General features: G+C 41.0%; 1 protein-coding gene across 4 annotated transcripts in view; it reads left to right on the top strand.

Moving 5' to 3' along the window:
- The window catches only part of tln1 (talin 1), a 263,163-nt gene that overhangs the window by 164,516 nt on the left and 84,390 nt on the right, over positions 1 to 14,257 (top strand). For all 4 annotated transcript variants that reach the window (XM_041201957.1, XM_041201976.1, XM_041201949.1 and 1 more), the window contains 4 exons: positions 644 to 810; positions 2,505 to 2,633; positions 7,612 to 7,725; positions 12,152 to 12,265. In XM_041201957.1, the coding sequence (XP_041057891.1) occupies positions 644 to 810; positions 2,505 to 2,633; positions 7,612 to 7,725; positions 12,152 to 12,265 (524 nt within the window). The remainder of the gene's footprint in view (positions 1 to 643; positions 811 to 2,504; positions 2,634 to 7,611; positions 7,726 to 12,151; positions 12,266 to 14,257) is intronic.

Genomic DNA, 14,257 nt, shown 5'->3' with positions numbered 1-14,257 from the left:
GGGGGCATCACATGGAGGCCAGACCAGGTAAGGACGGCAGGTTTCCTTCCCTAAAGGACATTAGTGAACCAGATGGTTTTTATGGCAATCGACAATGGTTTCATGGTTATTGTTAGATTTTTAATTCCAGTTTTTTTATTGAATTCAAATTCCACCATCTGCTGTGGAATTCCAAATTCCACCATCTCCCCAGAGCATTACTCTGGGTTTCTGGATCATCAGCCCAGTGACAATACCACCATGTCACCCCACGCCCCCCCAACCCCGGCTTGAGCCCAGAACCTTGTGACTCAGGGTAAGAGTGCTGAGCTTCAGCTGATGCACAAATGTTGACCAAGATACTGGAAGAGCCCCCCCGATCCTCTTTGAATAGTGTCATGGGATATTTTATGTCCATCTGAGAGGGTAGATGGAGCTTCATTTAACATGGCAGAGACAGAATCTTGAACAGGGCAACACTCCCTCAGTAAGACAGTGAAGTGTTAGCTTGGATTATGTACTTAAATTGTTGGAGTATGGCTTGAACCCATGCCTATGTGTGCCACCACTGAGCCAAGGTTGACTAACAGTGAAAATATAGCTGATCTTCTATTTGGAATCTTGCTTGAATATTAAGTGTAATCTCCACCCCCTCTCACAATAGGTGAAATGGTACGACAGGCTAGAATTCTGGCCCAAGCTACTTCAGACTTGGTCAATGCTATTAAAGCTGATGCTGAAGGTGAATCTGATCTTGAGAACTCCAGAAAACTGCTCTCTGCGGCCAAGCTATTGGCTGATGCAACAGCTAAGATGGTGGAAGCTGCAAAGGTAATGCTAAGGAGTTTTAACCATTGTATTTTAAATGTTTTTACTAGTGCATGCTCTCCCAACTTTGCAAAAATGGACATATTAGCCCACATTGGACATGTAATTTTAATGGTAATGCTTTTCTCGTGTTGGCTTTTCCCTTTGTCACTGCATAGCATAACGATTAAAAATGAGCTTCGTTCTCAGAAAATTGGCCCATTATCCTTGATACTTGGTGGTCCTAAAAAAAATGTTAAAGCAGGGTATAAGCCAGGTATAAAGAGGAGCCAAATTATTTAATTGAAATGGTGCTATTTACATGATTGGCAGCTTTATAATAATTTGAGATACATATTTAAATTTCCTTTGTTCTAGTCAAAATTTTGGAGTGTTTTTTTGGTCTGCTTTGTCTCAAATTGTTAGATGACCTGAAGCCATTAGAGAGCTAGAGATGGATGTCCCTCTAGACTTACAATGTCAGTTGCAAATCACCACGCAAGGCTTACGTTCATGGACATTGTGGCAGGCCAACTTCACTGTGAAGTTTAGCACAAGTGTTTTGAATCACTTGGGGATGGAGGAACAACTAAACCTGTAACTATGATAAACCTGCAGTGCATTGTTTATTATATCACCTGAATGCATGTGATAAATCGAGTACAATATAATTCAGTGGCAAGGATTTCCTGTTCGAAACCAAGCTTGTTGCAAATTACCAAAATATTGGGCAGCTAAAGATTCATTCTGAATGATAGAATGCAAGAACTCACTTGGGACATGGAACCTGAGGGAGACCTTTGGAGGAGAGGGATAATCCAAAAATGTTACAAGAATTTACATTTGACATTACACCCTAGAATTTTGCTTTTCTTGTCGCAATGCAGTGAAGATCATGGTGAGTGGGTAAAGAACTGGATTAAACAATTAAAGTCCAGTTTAGAGCCTAAAGCAAACTGTGGGACATACACAGTTCTGTGTTGAAAAATTAGTTGATTTTGGACGAGTTCAACATAGCTTCTTTCACTGACATAGTCTGATCCTGGTATCAGAATTTTAATAAATCTAACCAAAATGTTTGAGAAGAAGCTGCTCATTTCTCAACAATTGTGTAGATTCAAAAAAATTATCTTCTCCAGTATGAACCAAGAAAAGTTGTATCAATATGAACTTCTCTGTTTTTAATCACTAACTTGAGAAGTGAGCCCTTGGGCAGGATTTTCTGGCCCTGCCTGTCACCAGGATCGGCCGGTCCGACCGAAAGCCAATGGACTTTTGGCTGGGCTGCCAAGTCTCCTGCGGTTGGTCCCACCATGATGGGGCCGGAAAATCCTGGCCCTTGTTTTGAAATAAGGTTTCATGCAAACGCTATGAATAATAAAATTTATTGTCAAATTAACGGAATCACACAATAGACTTTCTTTCATTAGAGATAGAAAATGCTGGAAATGCACGGCATGCCCATCAGAGGTGGAAAGGGAAAAGACAGATCCATTTTGGAAGGGAAAGCATTTAATCACTTCACATTCGCATGCTGATCGGCCTAGAATTTCCTTTCTTTATTTTAGATTTTCAGCATTTTGTGCTTTTTGCTTGTTTATGATGTAAACTGTTAATGGCATTTTATCACATTACACGTGCAATAATGATTTTACATTGACATAAATGTTAGATACCTATGTCATTGGGTTAAACTCTTTCAATTATCATTGTTTTAGGGTGCAGCAGCCAATCCCGACAGTGAGGAGCAGCAGCAGAGGTTAAGAGAAGCTGCTGAAGGTTTACGAATAGCCACCAATGTAGCAGCACAGAATGCCATTAAGAAGAAGCTAGTGAACAAACTAGAGGTGGGTAAAGAATACAATGAATTTGCGGCAGTGAGTTTCATGAGTAGCTAAATTTAAACAATTCAGTAATTAGACTTGTATGTAGTGAGTGTAAAATTGATTGACTTGCTTAATGCATAAGTTAATGGCTCAGCTGTTCAACACACTGTGAAAAGTGATGCTGATACACACTGATCAGGATGGTCTTGAGCTTGATTTGTGCTAAAAAGCCTAATTTCAATCACCACAGATAGTGGTAGTTAAATTGGTCTCAGTGGCCCTGAGCAAGTGAGAGAAAATCAGGTGAAGATTATATTCCTGACATTCAATGTAGGTATGAGTTTTATGGAAAAATAGGATGAAGCTAGGTAGAATAATCTACAACACTCTTCATTGCTTAGGCTAACAAATAAAGAATAGCTACTTGAACCAGGTAGGTCACCCAAAAAATAACAACCAACATGGTTGACTCTAACTGCCCTCCAGCATGGCCTAGTGAGTCGCTCGGTTATATCACCACAATGAAGAATAAAATTGGATGAGCTCTTTGGCTGCACACGAGGCATTGAATTATGGCACATTCAGTCCTGCTAGGTCCTCCTCACTAACATCTGGAGACTGGTGTCAAAGTTGGGAGAGCTGTCCAACAAGACTGGCATAGGAGCATAGAGCACATGGAATTGGGGGGAATATACTGGCATGGATTGGTTAACGGACAGAAAAGAGTAGTAGGAATAAATGGGTCATTTTCGGTTGGCAGTCTGTGACTAATGGAGTATCACTAAGATCAGTGCTCGGGCCCCAGTTATCCGCAATCTAAAAAATGATTTGGGTGTGGGGATTAAATGTAATATTCCTGAGTTTGCAGATGACACACAACTAGGTGGCAGTGAGAGTCATGAGGAGGATGCAAAGATGCTTCAAAGGAATTTGGAGAGGCTAAGCAAGTGGGCAAAACTTTGGTAGATGGAATACAATGTGAAGAAAGGTGAGGTTAACCACTTTGGTAGGAAAAACAGAAATACGGAATATTACTTAAATGGTGAGAGGCTGGAAAGTGTTGAACTTCAAAGGGACTTGGATGTCCTTGTTCATGAGTCACTGAAAACTAACATGCAGGTGCAAAAAGCAATTAAGGCAAGTAGTATGTTGGCCTTTATTACAAGACAATTTGAGCATAGGAGTAAAGATGTCTTACTGCAATTATATAGAATCATGGTGAGACCACAGCTGTCGTGTTTTTTATTCGTTAGTGGGATGCTGGTGTCGCTGGCTAGGCCAGCATTTATTGGGTCTGGAGTTATATGTAGGGCAGACTAGATAAGGATGGCAGGTTTCCTTCCCTAAAGGACATTAGTGATGAGGTGGGTTCTTTTGGCAATAGTTTAGTGGTCATCATCAGCCTTTTAATTCTAGCTTTTTATTAAATTCAAATTTCACCATCTGCCGTGGCGGGATTCAAACCAAGGTCCCCAGAGCATTATCCCAGTCTCTGGGATACTAGTCCAGTGACAATGCCACTATGCCATTGTTGTTTTGGTGGACTTACCTAAGGAAAGATATGCTTGTCATAAAGGGAGTGCAACAAAGGTTTACCAGACTAATTTCTGGGACATATGGGTTGTCCTATGAAGAAAGATGAAATAGACTGGGCCTTTATCTGGAGTGTAGGAGAACGAGAGGTGATCCTTTTCAAGCATAAAAAATTCTTACAGGGCTCAACAGGGTAGATGCAGGAAGGATGTTTCCCTGGGTTGGGGTGCTCTAGAACCAGGGGACACAGTCTCAGGGCAAGCCATTTAGGACTGAGTTGAGGAGGAATTTCTTCAATCAGAGGGTGGTGACTCTTTGGAATTCTCCTCCCTAGACAGCTGTGGAAGCTCAGTCATTGAGTGTGTTCAAGACTGAGATCAATAGATTTCTACATATTAAAAATGCCAAGGGATGTGGGGATAGTGCAGGAAAATGGGGTTGAAGTAGAAGTTAAGTCTTGATCTCATTGAATGGCGGAGCAGGCTCAAAGGGCTGAATAGCCTACTTCTCCGGTTTCTTATGTTCTAATTGGCCAATATCCCATCATCTGAAGAAGTGTCATATGGATCTGAAGCATTTATTCTGTTCATCTCCCCACAGATGCTGCCTGACCTGAGTTTTTCCAGCATTTTGAGTTTTTATCCCATCGTCATCTCTGGGTATGTCCTGTTCCTCTGGCAGGTCATACACTACAGGTGGTGCCACAGGCGTGAGAGAGTAGCCCCTTAGAGTCCTCAAGATGGGCTCCAGATCACATGAAGTCTCACAGTTTCAGCTAAAACTTGGACATGTAAACCTCTTAGCACCACAACCCTCTTTTAGCTGGTGAATCATACTCTTTAATGGTAAGCACTATTTGAAGGACATAATTGAGGGTAACAAGGGTATAGAATGAATGCAGATGGGGGACTTTGGTCAACACCAAGAGTGGTTTGGTAATACTATGACTGATCAAGGTAGCTGATTCCAGAAGGATATGGCTGCCAAACTTGCGTTGCGACAGGTGCTCGATCCCATCAATCTACCTGTGGCAAATGCATCTTTCCATGACAGTATTCATAAGGAGTGACCACCACAGTCCTTGTGGAAACCGGTCCTGTCTTCACACTGAAGGCAGCCTCCATTGCACCTTATGGATAGAGGAAAAGTACATCTGCTAGCTCAAAACTGGATATCCATGGGGGCCTATGGACCCTCAGCAACAGCTGAATTGTATTCTACCACTCTACCACTATCAGTAACCTCATAGCCTAGTATATCCCTTACCTTGCCATCACTATCAAGCCATAAGACTGACCCTGGTTCAACACGGAAGTTCTCAATGTTCCCTCTGCCATCTGAGGTGTATGTCAGTCTTTGCTTGCTGAGCCCTCTTTCTTACCTGGCTACTTTCTTTTTGTTTTGCCTTTTTAATCCTATGTCCTGGTTTAACGTGCCTACTGTTGGCAATACATTTGACTGGCTCCTTTTTCTGAGTGCTCTGTGATAGATCACTGCTTTGCTTTCTGTCATGAGTAGTGGCTGCTCTCCATGCCTGCCTTCCATCTCCATAGCAACTTCTGCGTGAGCAAGTCAAAGGTGGCTCAACCAAACATCGCAAGAAGAGAGGCAGACCTGAAACTGAAGTGGCAACCTGTTGAAGCTTGAATCCAGGAATTCATGCATAACAAAGTGGAAGCATCCTGTGGCCTGAGCTAAATCACCCTACAATCAATGGATTATGCCAAAGCTCTGCGGTCCTGCCTTGCGAGTTACAAGTGGTGGTTGACAATTAAACTCCAAATGTGAGGAGGTAGCATAAACATCCCCGATCTCAATAATGGCCGAGCCCAGTATGTGAGCACCAAAGATAAGGCTGAAGTAATTGCAGCTATTTTCAGCCAGAAGTGATGATGCATGATCCTTCCTGGCCTCCTTCTGAGGTCTCCACTATCACAGATGCCTGTCTTCAGCTAATTGTATTCACTCCAAGATATCAAGAAGCAGCTGAATGCACTGGGCAAAACAAAGGCTATGTCCCCGACAATATCCTGGCTCCAGTGCTAAAGATGCATGCCTCAGAACTAGCCAAGTTATTCCATCGTTGCTCCAACACTGGCATCTATCCGACAATATGAAAACTTACTCGGCTTTGTTCTGTCCACCAAAAAAGGACAAATATGACTTGACAAATTAACCCCCAATCAGTCTACTTTCAAAAATTAGCAAAGTGATTGATTGGCATTTCATCTACCAGCTTAAATATCCACTCCCTTCTCTACCAAAAAACCCTCGCTGGAGTGTGTAGCGTCAACAATTTATATTGTAGCAAGTTGTTTCTTGGCAATGCCTCCCAAACTTGGTTCCGCCTTCTAGAAGGGGTAGGCAGCAGGTACATGGGAACATCAAATCTAAATTGCACACTGCCCCAACATCACGTATCATTGTTCCTTCATCTCTGGATTTCAATCCTGGAATTCCCTATTAACGGAATTGTACGGTATCTTCACCATATGGACTGCATTGGTTTAAGAAGGCATCCCACCACCACCTAGAAGACAACAAATGCTGGCCTTGCCAATGAAGCCTATATCCTTAGGATGAATTTTTTAAAAAGCTCGACATGAATTATCATTTGTTGATGTTAAATTTTCCATTTCTTGAAATGCAGTAAGGTTTTTTTATTGTTCCACCATCCATTCTGGTAATCCATTTCCCACTTTGTTAGCAATTGTTCCTCCTAAATTTCCCATCACCTCTGGAGTCTCCAAGGATATATCCTTGGCCCCCTTCTATTCCTCATCAACTTGCTGCCTCTCATATGAAGAAACACCATCAAGTTCCACATTTACACTGATGACTTAGCTCTACTTCATCACCCTTCTTGACCCATCCACTGCCTATGACTTGTCATGCTGCTTGTTCGACATGCAGTATTGGATAAGCAGACATTTCCTTCCATTAAAGGGTGAAGAATTAAGTTATTGTTTTTGGTCCTCGATACAATCTCTGTCCCCCAAGCATCAATTCCATTGCTCTCCCTGGCTGTTGTTTGAGGCTCGTTCGTTAATGTACTTTAAGGAAGGAAACCTGTCATCCTTACCCAGTCTGGCCTATGTATGATTTCAGTCTCACCCAACGTGGTTGACTCTTAACTGCCCTTTGCAGAAGATTAGAAAGCCGTCCAGTTGTGAAAACAGCCTCACCACCACCATATTCTAAAGACAGTGAGGGATTGGCAATAAATGACAGCCTTGCTAGCAGTGCCCTCATCCCAAGAATTGAGATTGTGTTGAGTGCATTTCTGAAACCCAGATAGAGAACATGCAGTATTCTTTGCCAACAGTGAGGCCTTTCTTTCTTCTGGTATTGTGTGTAGTTGCTAAACTCCTCTAGTTTGCAACAAACGGAGATGGTAGTAGTGGTGGTGGAGGGAATAATAAATCATTAAATGTGATTTTATTTACAGTGACTTTTATATTTTCAGAATGCGGCAAAACAGGCTGCAGCGGCTGCCACACAGACAATTGCTGCTGCTCAGAATGCTGCTTCCTCCAATAAGAACCCGGCTGCACAGCAGCAAATGGTTCAAAGCTGTAAGGTGAGATTCAGAATTATCATCTATAGATTTAGTTTACATAATATTTGAAAGAAATGTTTTGAAGATAAGGCTCCTAAGAATTGCCTTATCCTTAGTTAATTTTCCCACTGTCTTCGTTTATGTCGCTCGTAAAACCAACTTCTTTGCCCAAGCTTTTGATTATCTGTCCTAATGTTTTCTTGTGATTAGGCATTAAAATTTGTTTTATAAGGTGCCTGTGGAGTGATTTGGGGTATTTTAATTATGCTAAAAGCACTATAAAAATACAAGTTGTTGTTGTTGTAATCAAAAGGGTAGGAAAGAGAAAAGTACCTATTCCTCTCCAGGACTGCCATGTGGAAACTGCCTACTTAGTTGCAGAGATATATTCTGATAGTTCTTTGGCAGAGGGAATATGATCGCATTCATAACAGACTAACCAATATGTAGTAGGCTTTTTTTTTTGGAGAAAGAACTAGCTTGTGAATTTTTTTTGTCACCGATACTTGAGCATAAAGAAGTTGTTGGTTGTTAAGCTGGAAAATATTCTTTATGTAGTTGGCAATGGCAGTGAACTACATGGCCAGTGTCAGTGCAAAGATTTGAACATGACATTTGATGCATTGTAATTATTGCATTATATTTCAAGTAACGTTTGCTAACAAGCCTGTCTTGGAGAGCTCACGTCTCTATTTGATAATGACAGTTATTTAAAAGTCAATTTGTTATAACTAATTTAGCTGTCAATGACTAATTTTGAAGATCTAATTTCCCTAAATGTAATTTTCAGTTAATTTGTGCCTACACAGTCTGTTTTTGTGCTGTATATTCTAGGTAATTCCATTTCGCCCAACCAGTCCATACCGGTACTATGTTCCATTTGAGTCTCCTCCCATTCTTACTCATCTAATTCTATCAGCACAACCCTTTATTTCCTAATCTCTTCTCTACTGCAAGCCATCTTCTTTAACCCTTTTCCCATATCTCCTCCACTCTCACCTCCAACAATAAGTGCAAGGGGGTCGTGGACATCTTCGGATTGTCACTAAGATTGAGGCCATCAGCTGACTTTTCTGCAGCCCTCCTCCCACTAGCCCACCAGGCCAAACTTCCTCCAAAGCTCTTCCTTGCCCTAGCCCTGAACTTGCACTTTTCTCTAGTTTCTCTTTTATCTACCCTAATGGTCTGTCCAAATTCATCTTATCCATGTAAAGCACTTCGTGCTTCCTCAACCCTATTCCTACACGTGACCAACAAACTTACCCTCCTGGTTCCCATGTTAGCTAACATTGTTAACAGTTCTCTCTCTTCAGGAATTGTTCCTTTCTGTTTTAAATCCTCCATCATCTCTTAAATCGTCCATCATCACTCTTCTCAAAAAAAAACCTTGCCCCCCCGCCTCCCCACCGTCCTTATAAGCTACTGCCCTATCTCCAACCTCCCTCTCCTCGCCAATGCCCTTGAGCATGTTGTCAACTCCCAAATCCTTGCCCATCTTTCCCAGAACTCTGTGTTTGAATCTCTCCAATCAGGTTTCTGCTCCTGCCAAATTCAGAAATGACATCCTATGTGACTTTGACAAAGGTAAACAATCCCTCTTTGCCCTCTAGACCTGTCTGTAGCCTTTGACACAGTTGACCATACCATCCTCCTCTAACGCCTCTCCACTGTTGTTCAGCTGGGTGGGATTGCTCTCACCTAGTTTAATTCTAATGATCTATTTTTGATGATCTCCTGTTTCTCATCTATATTCTCCCCCTCGATGACATCATCTGAAAGCACAACACTAATTTTCACAAGTACACTGATGGTACCCAGCTGTACCTCACCACCACTTCTGCCGGCTCTTCCACTGTTGCTAAACTATCAGACTTCTTATCTGACATTCAGTACTGGATGAGCACAAATTTCTTTCAATTAAATATGAGGATTGCGACAATCAACTTATCTGTCTTAACTCACACCAAGTCCTGTTCCCCTGTTCCCCCTGTTTTCACTGAACTACATTGCCCGTTGGTCAAGCAGCCCCTTGATTTTAAAATTCTCGTCCGTTAACTGGTCTCTATGGCCTCCTCTCCCTATCTCCCTAATCTCCTCCAGCCCCTTAACCTTCCCCATAACACTTCGAGATATCTGCATTCATCGAATTCTGGACTCTTGAGCATCCCCAATTTAAATCGCTCCAACGTTGGTGTCAGTGCCTTCAGTTGCCTGGATCCTAAGCACAGGAACACCCTACCTACAACTCTCTGCCTCTACCTCATTTTTCTCCTTTTAGACGCTCATTAAAACGTATTTCTTTGACCAAGCTTTTGGTCATCTGCCTTAATGCTGCCTCACGTGGTTGTGTCATTATTTGTTTTATAATGCCTCTGTGAAACAATTTGGGGCATTTTATTAGTTTAAAAATGCTGTATAAATATAAGTTGTTCCCTTCTCCCTTATGCTTATCTAGAGATGAATACATCTATACTATTCACCTTAATTGCTCACTATGATAGTGAGTTCCACACTCACAGCTCTCTGCATAAAAATGTTTCTTCTGAATTCCCCATTTGATTGTTTTGATTGCTGTCTTACATTGATGGCCTCTTGATTTGCTCTTCCCCACAATAGAAATGAGTTTGGCATAATCATTGCACTCATTTTAGAAGTATTTGAATGATATGATTGAGCACATGTAGATTCTTTGGGAGACAGGAAACCTTCCCAAATCTGTGCTCATCCTTTCCCACGACCCTGTTTCCACCCGACCATAGGATTAAAACAGCTGTAATGAAAATCACTGAAGGCATCCTGTGTGAGTGTGACCATTGTACACTCTATCCCTCTTTTTCCTTCTTTAGCTATCTGCAGCCTTTTCTCTGTTGACCACACTTTCCGCCAATGTCTTCCCCATTGTCCAGCACAGTGAAACTGCCCTCACTCGGTTCCACACTAACCTAATTGAATCAAAGCCAGAGCCTCACTTCTTGCCTGTGTGTGCTAACTCTGGAGTACCCCCCCAGGAATCTATCTTGATCCTCTACTCTTCCTCATGCATGTATGTTGGCAACATTATCTGAAAAATTAGGTTAGGATCCATGCCTAACACTATCTCTCCATCACCTTTCTTGATGCTCACCCTCACCCCCACCCCCACCCTATCTCCTGTTCACCCGTCACTTGTATTGACCTGTATTGATTCCTTGATATCCAATGCCTCCAATTAATAATGTTCGCCCTCATGATTGAATCATTTCATGTCCTCCCTCAGTAACATTCCCCAGCCCCACAACCCTCAGAACTCTGCATCCCCTAACTTCCTTTGCATCAATGTTGATGGCCATGCCTTTAACCAACTAGACCCTAAACTATAGTATTCTGTTCCTAAATCACTCCACCCCACCTTTCCTCCTTTTAAGATCCTTCTTAAAACCCATATCTTTGATCACGCTTTTAGTTTCCCTCCGAATACCTTCTCTTTTGGCACAGTGTTTTTTTGTTTCCTCATTGTTCTTCTGTGAAAGGTGTTAGGATGTTTTTCCATGTTAAGGACAATGTCACAAAGAGGTATTAATGTCTATAATGTTATTGGAAATTATTTTTAAAATGGAATTGTAGTAGGGCCTTTGTCTATGTATTTGACTCTAATTGTCTCCTAATTGGATTAAAGCCAGCTAGTCTGAGTGCTTTGATGTATACTAGTTTGAGATGTTAATTGGGTAAGTAGTAAGGAGGATAGAAGGTAGAATGTAAATTTGCACTTGTTGAATAAAGCATTCAAGAGTGGGAGTAAAATCTTATACCTAACTGGAAGACGCCAAGGAATGTTTATATTACCAATAAAATCAGTGGGATGAAAATGTTATTGTTAGAATATGTGACATTAAAAGCGTAGGATGCAATGGAAAATTTACATTCAAAGGGGAAGCGAGATATAAAGAGGGAAAGGAGACTGTGTGCAAGGCAGAGGCAGTTAAGACCTAACCAGCCTGTACACCTGCAACTTTGTATGCAAGGAACCTTATTTTGAATTTGTAAGGTCAAATGTGCTTTGCCTGATGTCTGTTTTAAGTCCATGGGTTATTGTTGCCTTGGTGAAGATTTACCTGGGAGTGATTAATTTGGGGATTTGTTTAAAAGTTATTGTGGTAATAATTTGTAGGCATGTGTATATATTTAATTTGTTAAATTAATAAATGTTTAATTTAGTTTTATATAAAAAAACCTCCTGAAGCTCAGTGGTCCTATTCCTGAATTCAGAACTGCATCTCAAACATACCAATTGAAAATATAGATTATGATAGTTTTTCAAGTTTCCCTCTGGGATTTAAACAACTCAGCCTTCAGTTGCTGTGTCATAACAAACACATTGTTGCACTCCACTCATCTAGTGGGATCGCTTTGCGATTTAATGTTTAGGGCAGTTTAATGTTTATTTTAAATATGATTTTGTGTTTTGCAGTTTGTTGCTGAGCAGATCCCAATGCTGGTCCAAGGTGTGCGTGGCAGCCAATCACAGCCAGACAGTCCCAGTGCCCAGCTAGCCCTCATTAGTGCAAGCCAGAACTTCCTCCAGGTAATAAAACATCTGAATGGGCTTCAAGCAGAGTTGCTATAAGGATATAAACCTGTGTTCTGTTTGAGACATGTTTAAATATTAACTGAATAGAAATTATGAACCTGAAAGTGTTGATTCTTCCCTTTAGATCATGTAAAGTAGCTAGTCTATTCTCCCAAATATAAAGCCACCTTGGAGGTTGATCTACACAAAACAAGTGTAATTATTACTATTGATCACTGTGCAGGAGTAAAGCCCATACCTACCATTTGAATTGTACATTCCTGAACTCATACAGTGTCTCCTGTGGAAAGAAGAGCACAAAGGGGCTGTATGGTCTACTCCTTCTCCTATTTCTTAGGTTCTTATTATTTCTATAATATCTGGACTACGTTGGTTAGCATCAGTTCCTCAGCCTTACTGACCTTTCCATTATTTTAATGTGGCAAACATGGAATTTACTTCCCGGCTAACGATATATTGAACATTTGAGTCCAGGGGTTAAAATTCTACCTTGCTACTGGATCAATTGTATATCATTCAGAGATTCCTTGCTTTAAAGCTGAGAGGACACCTTCAAAGGGAAGAATCAGAAAAACAAGTGTTGTTTTAGCTCCCGATATTGAGGAGCTAAAGCTTTCAACAAAATAATTTGTAAACTCACAAGATCCCAAGTTTGGTACTAATCAATGTGTGTGCTAAGTATAGTTATATTCTGTAAAGATTCTTGGTGGTCCATAGCTATCCGGGCAACATGATATAGATACGTATTAAGAAATATAATAGCTATAAACATGAGTCTCTAATTTGTATCATACAACATAAGCAAAGAATCTCGTCATTACATAGAATATACAACTGTTAGAATTAGGGGATCTGAGACCATTAACCCCTTAACTCCCAAGTTCTGAAATGATTTGGTGATATCTGTATTGGTGACAGTGATATATTTTATTCAGCATAAGCAATATTGGACATGCTTATGTCTGAACAGCAGTGCCCAGGCATCATCTCTGTCGGTGTGACAAATGTGTCTCTGCCAGCCCGCCCTTCCATGAGGTTCAACTGGGAGATAGTTCCAAGTTCCTGACTGAATTCTTGTATACCTTAAGTGCTCTGAGAATGCTTTCTTCTATTCTTTTTACATCGCAAGCCAACAACAGACTTTCCTATGGTTTGACCTTTCCAGTTACAAATTATGTCATGTTCTCATCTGCCTACCCAGGTCAGTGTTTTATGATCCCTGACTCCACCTTTTTTTTTCTACTCATGGACCCTTATCAGCAGGTTGATATTCCAATGCTAGTGCCTCATCAAAGCAAGTAAAACATGATGTCTTTGGTACCCAACTATCTTGTCTAAGACTCAAAGCACTGTTGTTTTCTCTGACCGTTTATCTAGGTCTCTAGAATTCTACCAAGGCGATTATCTGTTGGGTCTCATCCAGGCTGTTTGTTTTCACTCTCCCTGATCATAAGAGATTGGAGCAGGAGCAGGCTTGTTAACATTTGCCTTTTGAACATTTGGCTCATTTAAACATTTGGCTATCAAAAGCCAGACCATAATTCCCTACTGCTTCACCTGTCAACCACTTATAACCATGGCACCTCACAACAGGGTTAAATAAAGTATGGTTCAGTGTAAGCATTGTCATATAACAATTAGTGAATGCTCTCAGTATAGCATTTAATTAGCTCTTGTTGGTTAGCAAGAAAAACTGAAGCAGGGGTTTCCCCGGGATTGATGCACAACACAAACAGGCCATTTGGCCCAACTAGTCCATGCGAATGTTTATGCTCCACTGGAGCCTCTGGTTTTGTTCTTCCCCACAAGTGGAAACAGTGCTCTTTTTCTAATCCATCAAAACCTTTTATCATTTTAAAAACCTCTTGGATCAACCCTCCATCTTTTCTTTTCAAGAGCCTGTTCATCTTCGCATTTCTAGCATCATCCTTGTAGATTTTTTTTTATCCTTGTTATAAAATAGTGGCCAGAATTGTACACATTTCT

The sequence above is a fragment of the Carcharodon carcharias genome, chromosome 1 (genome assembly GCF_017639515.1).
Source record: "Carcharodon carcharias isolate sCarCar2 chromosome 1, sCarCar2.pri, whole genome shotgun sequence".
Taxonomy (NCBI): Eukaryota; Metazoa; Chordata; class Chondrichthyes; order Lamniformes; family Lamnidae; genus Carcharodon; species Carcharodon carcharias.
Note: the sequence above shows the minus strand (reverse complement) of the source record. Positions and strands in the feature narration are given on the sequence as shown.